This window comes from Neolamprologus multifasciatus, chromosome 4 (genome assembly GCF_963576455.1).
Source record: "Neolamprologus multifasciatus chromosome 4, fNeoMul1.2, whole genome shotgun sequence".
Classification (NCBI taxonomy): domain Eukaryota; kingdom Metazoa; phylum Chordata; class Actinopteri; order Cichliformes; family Cichlidae; genus Neolamprologus; species Neolamprologus multifasciatus.
In genome coordinates this window covers 2,145,895-2,154,312 of record NC_140442.1, presented here as the reverse complement: position 1 = coordinate 2,154,312, position 8,418 = coordinate 2,145,895, and the positions used below count along the sequence as shown (strand labels likewise).

Genomic DNA, 8,418 nt, shown 5'->3' with positions numbered 1-8,418 from the left:
TTTCGGTTTAATAAACTCCTTGCTATCTAAAATATAACAGGGCACCGGAGTATATTCTCCAGCATCTCACACTTCTGATAATCAGCTGTCTGCTTGTTTATTCAGCTGTGTAAAAACTATAACTTTAATCTCAGCCAAACAGATTTACTCAGGAAAAAATAAAATACTAAAAAAAAGCTACACAATAACATTTTTAAGTTATCTAAGTGACTTATTTATCATGTTTAACCTGAGTAGCGAAAGACAGCGGTGGGTTTGAAAACGATTTGCTGGAGTCCGGTGTTCTCACGGCGCTAGTTAGCCTAGCCCCCGGCTAGCTATCGAGCTAGTGGGTAACAGACGTCTCCGAAAACGTCGGAGCGCTTTTGAAAATATGTGGTGTCTTGATAAACTGAGCAGATATTTGAGGTTTACACAGCTACATTCTCGCCTGAAAATATGTTAAACGTTTATTTTGTGACCCAGAAAGAATAATAAGAGTAATATTAAAACTAACTAGCTGCCGCCATTGTTGGAAACTGAGCAGGGCCGCACTATGAATTCTGGGATACAGCTTCTTCTTCTTCGGGGTTTAACGGCAGCTGGCATCCTTGTACATGCAGTGCTGCCATCTTCTGTTTCAGTCCGTTATTACACTCTTAAATCCTACTACTTATTCCTGCGTCTTTTGGGATCTTACAAAGCTTCAAACGACGCGTCGACTGTTAAATCAGTCGTCGACGATTTTGATAGTCGGCGTAATCGTGACTAGTCGACTAATCGTGGCAGCCCTAGTGACGACATTTAGATTCAAGAGAGGACAAAACAGTAAATGAGGGATTACTGTTCATACACTGATCAGGCACAACGTTATGACCTCACACAGGTGAGAGGAGTAACACTGATTCTCTTCATGGCGCCAGCTGTTAGTGGGCGGGATATATCAGAGAGCAGGTGAACATTTTGTCCTTTTTACAGAGCTGCAGACCAGAACATGGAGCCCTAGCATCCGCGTGGATGTTACGCCTACTGGAGCATCGTTGCAGACCATGTACAGCCTTTCATGGAAGCGATACTCCCTGATGGCTGTGGTCTCCTTCAGCAGGCTAAAGCTGCAGAAATGGTTCAGGAATGTTTGAGGTGTTGACCTGGCCATCGAATTCCCCAGATCTCAATCCAATCGAGGGTTTGTGGGATGTGCTGGACAAAGACGTCTGCTCCATGAAGGCCCCGCCTCAGAGCTTACAGGACTGTTGTTGGTGCAGCTACCACAGCACAGCCTCGGGGCTGTTTTGGCAGGAAAAGGGGACCAACGCAATATCAAACAGGTGTTTATGATTGGTGTGTACTCATCGCACGATAAGAAAATGCGGCAATGCTTATTATGCCCGCCCACTGTGGAACAACAGATACAAGAGGAAACAATTTTCATTTGTCTTGTTTCAAACTTCAGAGCAGAAAAGGCGCTGAGGTGACCTTTGCTCACATTGTTCTAGTTTTGCTTCGCGGTGGGTGTGACGTATTTATCGAACGTCTCCGTGCTCCTTCGTTACCTGAGTTTGCTCCTGAGCGAAGCCACCTCTCTGTTCAGGGCGTCGTTGGACTCTGTCGCCTCCTCCAGCTCCCTCTGCAGCTTCCTGCGGGCTGCCGCCACGCGCTGCGCCGCCTCCTCCGCTTCCTCCAGCTGATGCTTCAGCTGCTTCACCCGCACGTTGCTCTTCTCCACCTGCAGGGGGCAGACACGGTTTTATTTACAGTTTCTAAATGACCAAAAGTCTAAACTGTCATTCATCCTTTGATCTCGCGTCACCTGATCTTTGTACTGCTGCGCCTGCTTCCTCTCGTCCTCCATCTGGATCGTTAAATCTTTCAGTTTCTTCTCTTTCTGCCGCAGATTCTTAGCGTTGGCCTGCCGCTCTCTGCACAACAAAGTGGCACAAAATCATCTCCTCAGTGCTCGTCACACGTTGAGTTTGGGATCGACGCTCCTCTTCCCACCGTGCACCCTCACCTGCTCTCCACCTCCAGCTGCTCCTCGGCCTCTCGGAGTTTGGCCTCCAGAGCCGTGATGGTGGACTTGAGTTTGGAGCGGCCCTGGTCCTCCAGCTCCTGCAGCTTGGCCTTCAGCTCTCGGTTCTGCCTCTCCAGCTGCTGCCTGGATCCCTCCCTGCTCTGAGCAGAAGACCTCTCTGTGGCCAGCTCTGCTCCGAGCTGATCCACCTGTAGGAAAATCAGTTTCAGTGAGCCTCCAGTGACTGTTAGAGGAGCATCAGCTTCATCGGTCAGGCCTGAAGCTGCTGTAACGAAATGAGAGATTAGAGACGATCGTGAACCTACCAGCTGCTGGCTCTTCCTCAGCCGGTCGTTGAGGCCCTCCATGTTGGCCTGCTCCTCCTCCAGCTCCTCCTCCAACTGGCTGATCTTCGTCTCCAGACGACGTTTTTCATCGGACAGCAGTGACCTGAGCGAGGACATTCAAGTCAGAGTTTGATTTCGCCATCAGAAGACTAGAGATATAAATTACTCAGATATTTAACTAAATCTAAAAACAGGATCAGTGTACTTCCTGATTCCTGATCAATTCATTTACATTCAGAAATGTTTTCATTTAATCTTAAAATCTGAGTGACAGCCAGCTGGGACGACCTTTAGTGGATATTAATGATCCCTAGATGACAAATTCCAGTGAATTTATTGATCTCTTGGTTTTTCCCGTCCCAAAGTAAAGACTAAAATTCCAGGAAGTGAAGTTGAAGCTTGATGAGACTCATGCTCCTCGTTTTAAATGCATCAAAGATATAAGACACCTACTTTCCAGATGAGTTACTGGCCAGTTCCTCGGACAGCTCGTCTCTCTCCGTCTCCGCCTGCTTACGAGCTCTCTCAGCAGCTGCCAACGCCTGGACAGATGTAAGAAATGATTTCCAGAGGACAACCAGTGTAAAGCTGGTGAAGCCTGAAACCTTTATTGTTCCAAAAAGTGCAAAAAAAAAACTTGGAAGGTGTGATTAATCTCATAACGATAATGAGTATCTGTGTTTGATTGAACTTGCTGTATAAAATCACCACATTTCTTCTGACTGCCCCCCCTCAGGTGGCCGTATTGGGTCGATCCACCTCTCTGTGATTTCACACAAACTAAAGACTAAAAATCCAACGTTTAGAGCAGCTCCGACGGCCTTACCTCATTCAGATGCATGATGTCGGCCTCCATGGCCTTGGACTTGCGCTCAGACTCTCTGGCTGAGGCAAGGACCTCCTTCTGGGCTGCACGGGAGTCCTCCAGCTCCCTCTGGAGATCTTTCATCTGGCCCTGTGAGGAGAGCAAGGAGGCTCATGTGGGTTTTGAACTGGTTTCTAAATACTTCAGCTCTTATAGTTACCCAAACCTGCTCAGGCAAAATGTGAAAATACATCAAAGCTGGTTATGTTTAGGACTTTGTTAGGACAACTCAGCTCCAGAAACGACGAGTTCAGAGAAATAAGAAGTCAATAAAAGTTTGCCGACCTGGATTTTGCGGAGCTGTTTGAGCGCCTCGTCACGCCCCCTGCTGCTGGCCTCCAGCTGATCCTCCATGTCCTTCAGCTCCCCCTCCAGCTTCTTCTTCCCGGCTGAAGCCTGACTTCGCTGCTTCCTCTCCTCCTCCAGCTCTGACTCCAGCTCTCGGACCTGACGGACGCCGAGAGGAAAACATTAGCTGTCTGAAAACTCACGCTTTTCCTGACATGTGCTTAGAAATGTTCTCAGTAAGTGCACTGGCCAGCTTTGTTCTTACTGTTAGAACCACTAAAGCAAAAAGCAGGAAGACCTCAAAGTGGAGAAACATCGAGTTTAAGGAGGAAACCAGTTCAGAGAATTCAAACTTCTTCTCCTTCTCAACTCTTTTTCTTAATTCCAATGACGATAAATGCTAAAACTGTGACGAGGTGCGAGTGTTTACAAAATGAGATGAAGTAAAAACCAGCGGTGGCGAGGTTTCCCGACCTGTTTCAGGAGCTGCTTCCTCTTCTCCTCTCCCAGCTCGTCGCGGGCCTGCAGCTCCCTCTCGTGCTGAGCTTTCAGAGCCTGACTGTTGACCTCCAGACGCAGCTTGGCGTCCTCGGCCACCTGCAGCTCGTCCTCCAGCTCCTCCATCTGCGTCCTCATCTCCTCCACGATGGCCTCCAGGCCGCGCTTCGCCTTCTCCAAGTCATGCACCTGAAATATAACCAGAAACACTTCATCGGAAATACTGACCACGGATAACAGGAGTCGCTCGTGTTCAGGTTCAGTGTTTTACATTCTTTCCCACGTCGTCCTTGGAGCTGATGAGATCTTCCATCTCGGCTCGGAGCGCCTTCACCGTCTTCTCCGCCTCCTCCAGAGCCTCGTGGCTTTCTTCCAGCCCTCGGGTAAGAGCCAGCACCTTTGTCTCCTTGTCCCGCACCTCCGCCTCCGCTCGATCCCGCTCCTCCGCATACTTACAGGACACAGTGCGCTCCTCGGCCAGCATCTGATGGACATGGAGGACATTAGAGATCACTGCAGGCTCAAAAAATCACAGAGAGAAGCTTTTGTGGAACATCTGGTTCCTGGGACAAACTCTCTCTAAAAGCCCGTCTTTAATACGTGTGGAAACAAATCTGAAAAACTGAGTGGGTAGGTAACTGAAGCAGTCATTGTGGAGCTGCCAGACCTGATCGAACTTCTTCTGCTTCTTCTCCAGGTTGGAGACGAGCTGCCGCTGGCTGTCCAGGTCCATGAGGACGTCCTCCAGCTCCTGCTGCAGCCGGCTCCGGCTCTTCTCCAGCTTGTCGTAAGCGGAGGCCTTCTCCTCGTACTCTGTGTTGGTCGCCTCCAGCTCACGCTGCAGACGCTTCTTCCCTTCCTCCAGCAGCTCCGCCGTCCCCGACATCTCGTCCAGCTTCTTCTTGTAGTCGGACAGCTGAGAAAAGTCAGAAGAATGAGAACGTCAGTGTGAGAGAGGATGAACTTAAACGGAAAAATCCCAGTTGGCCTTTGAAACGATTGCTTCGGAGACCCGGAGAAGAGCTGACCTGCATGTTGAGGCTGGACACCTGCCTCTCCACGGCCCGTTTGACCTCCGTCTCCTCCTCCAGCTGCTCCATGAGGCCGTTCCTGTCGTCCTCCATCTGACGCAGACGCCCAGACAGGTTCAGCTTCTGACGCGTCTCCTCTGACAGCAGCTCCTGAAACAGGAAGGAGGACGCTGTTTAGAAACCTGGCTCCATGCATCGCAGCATTTAGCAGTCACGGCGCTCCTCACCTGTGCGTCGTGCAGCTGAGAGGACAGGCTGGAGACGTCTTTACCCAGCTTGATGTTCTTTCCCTCGGCCTCGTTCAGCAGACCCGTCACGCTGTCCAGCTCCGACTAACAGAGAAGAAGAGACGAGAACTGTCAACACAAAGGCTAAAGTCAAGCGCAGATTGTCTCTTTAAATCTGAGCGTGACTTTTCATGAAGATCCGTTTGTTCTCTTTAAGTAGAAGAAGCAGAAAGTTTAAAGTTAACTGAGAAAGCTTACAGCTACTGCTGCCAACCTCTTTATCTCTGATTGGAGTTTAGGTCTTGTTGAACACAGACACAGCCTGGATATTTAAAACTGTTCACATACTGTCCTCCTGATGACCGTTTAGCCTTTATCTCCTTTAAACCTGTTGGTAACTCAGATTATAATTGATTTCTACCTCAAAATATTCTTTGACTTCTAAATGTGTTTGTTTACAATGCTTCATCTTTGCTTTAATAACCAGTTTATAAATCAATATTTGTTGATTTGTGCATTTTAGACGTACTAGTTTCTCATTTATCTATAATTAGGATCTAAAACATTTCCAATTAGTCACTTAATCACATTTAAAGAGGAACTATTATGTTTCAGGCACTTTTATTTCAGTTTGTCACTGATTTCCTTATATGGTCATAAGAAACACCCACAGTCACTCCTCATAGGAGGCGGAGCTTCCCGTTTATTGACTGCTGTAAGTAAAGCAAACTGGTAGCTAATCAGAGGACAGAGGCCTTTAAAGGAAGGTGACGAGCTTGTTTCAGAGGACTTGTACTCTCAGTCATTCAAAGCTCAGAATTAAAATATGAAGACGGAAAAGAGTAGAAAAAAGCCAACTTGTAATTATAAATAGCCTACTGATATCTGACTCCTGTCATTGTTTGTATGGCTCACCGTCATCTTTGAGACTCGCTCTGACAGCTCGTTCTTCTGCCGCTCGCTCTCATTGAAGCGGGAATTTAGATCATTCAACTGACCCTCCAACTTCTTCTTTTTGTGCTCAACGTCCTGTTTGGCGCTGGTGAGGGAACGCAGGTCAGCGCTCAGGTCCGCTGACTCCTTCTCCAGACCTTGCTTGGCTTTCTCAAGACCAGCTCTCACCTGGACAGAAGGAACAGATGCTGAATGAGTGAAAATATCCACCTCTGTCTCACTGCTCTTATAAGGACGTACCAGTCCATTAGTTATATGTGCCTAATATTAAACAATATATCTGCACGTCGGATGAATGAAAGTGTCTGATTTTGGTGAACTGACCCGCTTGGCCTGCTCCAGGTGCTCATTCAGCTCCTCCACAGCCTGACTGTGTTTCTGTCTCAGGTCCTGGATTTGGGCCTCATGGCTCCGCCCCTCTTCCTCCATGGCTTTCTTCAACATGGCCACTTCCTGCTCACGTTTCGCCCTGCCAACCATAAACACAACACATCCGGTAAGATGGTGCAGAGGCCTGATTAAAACAACTTACGAAGCTGCTCTTATATGCAGATGATACTGTTATTTACTGTTTCAGATTTGTGTCCCATTAACTGTTACGGATGTTTAACTGATACCTGTGCAGAAACACCTGCTCTGAAGCTCATTCTTATGTAACTGGAAAAAAATTTAAGCATTTTTTTAAACTCCGAACCAATTTCTTTTCTCATCTTTTGGGTATCTTTCTTTGGATTATCTAATTCCAGGGATGAAGAATTGCTGTATATATATTTTCGCAGACACAGATTAGGGCTAATCTCATGCTAAAAGTAAAATTAAATGAAAAACATTCAATTTGTGATTCATTAATTTTGAATATGAATAACGGAAAAATGAGCTTGCTTATCAAATGATGTGGTTCATTTCGATGTATATGGACGATACAGACCGTAATTCCTGCTGGGCAGCAGTCGTGTCCAGACTGTCCTCCAGCTCGGTACGTAGAGCATTAAGCTCCTCCCCGAGGTCCCGTCGTGCTGCCTCAGCCTTCCCTCTCGCCGCCCTTTCAGCCTCTAAGTCTTCCTGCAGCTCTGAGAGCAAAGCCTCCAACTCCCGAATGCGTTTCACCGCCGCCCCACGCTGACTGCTCTCCTCCTCCAGGCTGTGGACACAAAATTGTTGGAAAGGAAATCATGAAGGTTGGAGAAATGTTACAGTTTCTATATGGTTTCATTCACACTGTTCAAATAGGAGAGAATTTAAACAACTCGTTATCTGCATCTCTTGGGTGTGGTGTGCCACAGGGATCATTTTTGAGACCCATTTGATTTCCTTTATATGTGCTTGGCCACATAATTCATGATGTTTATGCTAATAAAACACAAACACTTCCCCTTTAGATCATCTGACCTGGTAAGATTAAGTTCTCTAAACAGCTGCATTCATAAAGTTCAAAACTGGATGCACTGGTTCCCTCCTGGATCATATCAAGCCATGTTTGATGGCCTCGCTTCAAGCTTCGACCTGTCAGTATCATAATGCATCGTCATGTTAGTCCTCACCGCTCCTGTGTGGCCTGCAGCTCCTCCTCCTTGGCGGCGAGCTGGGCCCGCAGCTCAGCTAACTGCGCCTGCAGGTCGGCGTGCTGCTCGTGCAGTTCAGCAAGCTCCGCCTCCACCTTCCTCTTCGCCTTTTCCACATCTTGGCGACTCTTCTCTTCCTTCTTCAGACGCACTGGACACAAAAAACCCCAAATTTCTTTAGATGTTACAGACACGAGTTACTCCATACTAAAGCAGCAGAATGAAAACTTGATATTCGGGTGTGTCATTATTTTAATCTTGAGATGAAATATGATATAATGCAATAAAGAGACATTTGCTCTCTATACTGACTGTAAGGTCAGTTATCACTCCTGAAATAACTCCTTTAACTCCAACTTCACACTGTGAGTTGAAATTTACTGTAACAGCTGAAATCTTCCCCCAGGTTTAAAGCTTTAAACATTCCATCCAACATGCGATTGCTGCATCGTCAGCACCGTGCTGTAAACTGAACATGCACCACAGATTTGCATTCAGCTCATGAGCCAAACAAAGTGCTGACTGACCTTCGAGGTCAGAGATCATGGACTCGTGCTTGGCCTTGAGTTTGGTCAGATTCTTAGACTTCTCCTCCTCCTCGGCCAGGTTGGAGCTCATGTCAGCCATCCTCTCCTCCAGCAGCTTTCGCTCCTAAA

At 47.4% G+C, this 8,418-nt stretch overlaps 1 protein-coding gene across 2 annotated transcripts in view; it reads right to left on the bottom strand.

Moving 5' to 3' along the window:
* LOC146519448 (uncharacterized) overlaps positions 1 to 8,418 on the bottom strand; it is a 33,166-nt gene that overhangs the window by 3,752 nt on the left and 20,996 nt on the right. For both annotated transcript variants that reach the window (XM_085157207.1, XM_085157208.1), the window contains exons 26-42: positions 8,290 to 8,413; positions 7,742 to 7,913; positions 7,129 to 7,341; positions 6,525 to 6,669; positions 6,162 to 6,368; positions 5,247 to 5,351; positions 5,017 to 5,169; positions 4,656 to 4,904; positions 4,260 to 4,472; positions 3,965 to 4,177; positions 3,488 to 3,649; positions 3,164 to 3,292; positions 2,791 to 2,879; positions 2,317 to 2,440; positions 1,991 to 2,199; positions 1,790 to 1,898; positions 1,533 to 1,705 (exon numbers count right to left, since the gene is read on the bottom strand). In XM_085157207.1, the coding sequence (XP_085013333.1) occupies positions 1,533 to 1,705; positions 1,790 to 1,898; positions 1,991 to 2,199; positions 2,317 to 2,440; positions 2,791 to 2,879; positions 3,164 to 3,292; positions 3,488 to 3,649; positions 3,965 to 4,177; positions 4,260 to 4,472; positions 4,656 to 4,904; positions 5,017 to 5,169; positions 5,247 to 5,351; positions 6,162 to 6,368; positions 6,525 to 6,669; positions 7,129 to 7,341; positions 7,742 to 7,913; positions 8,290 to 8,413 (2,789 nt within the window). The remainder of the gene's footprint in view (positions 1 to 1,532; positions 1,706 to 1,789; positions 1,899 to 1,990; positions 2,200 to 2,316; positions 2,441 to 2,790; positions 2,880 to 3,163; positions 3,293 to 3,487; positions 3,650 to 3,964; positions 4,178 to 4,259; positions 4,473 to 4,655; positions 4,905 to 5,016; positions 5,170 to 5,246; positions 5,352 to 6,161; positions 6,369 to 6,524; positions 6,670 to 7,128; positions 7,342 to 7,741; positions 7,914 to 8,289; positions 8,414 to 8,418) is intronic.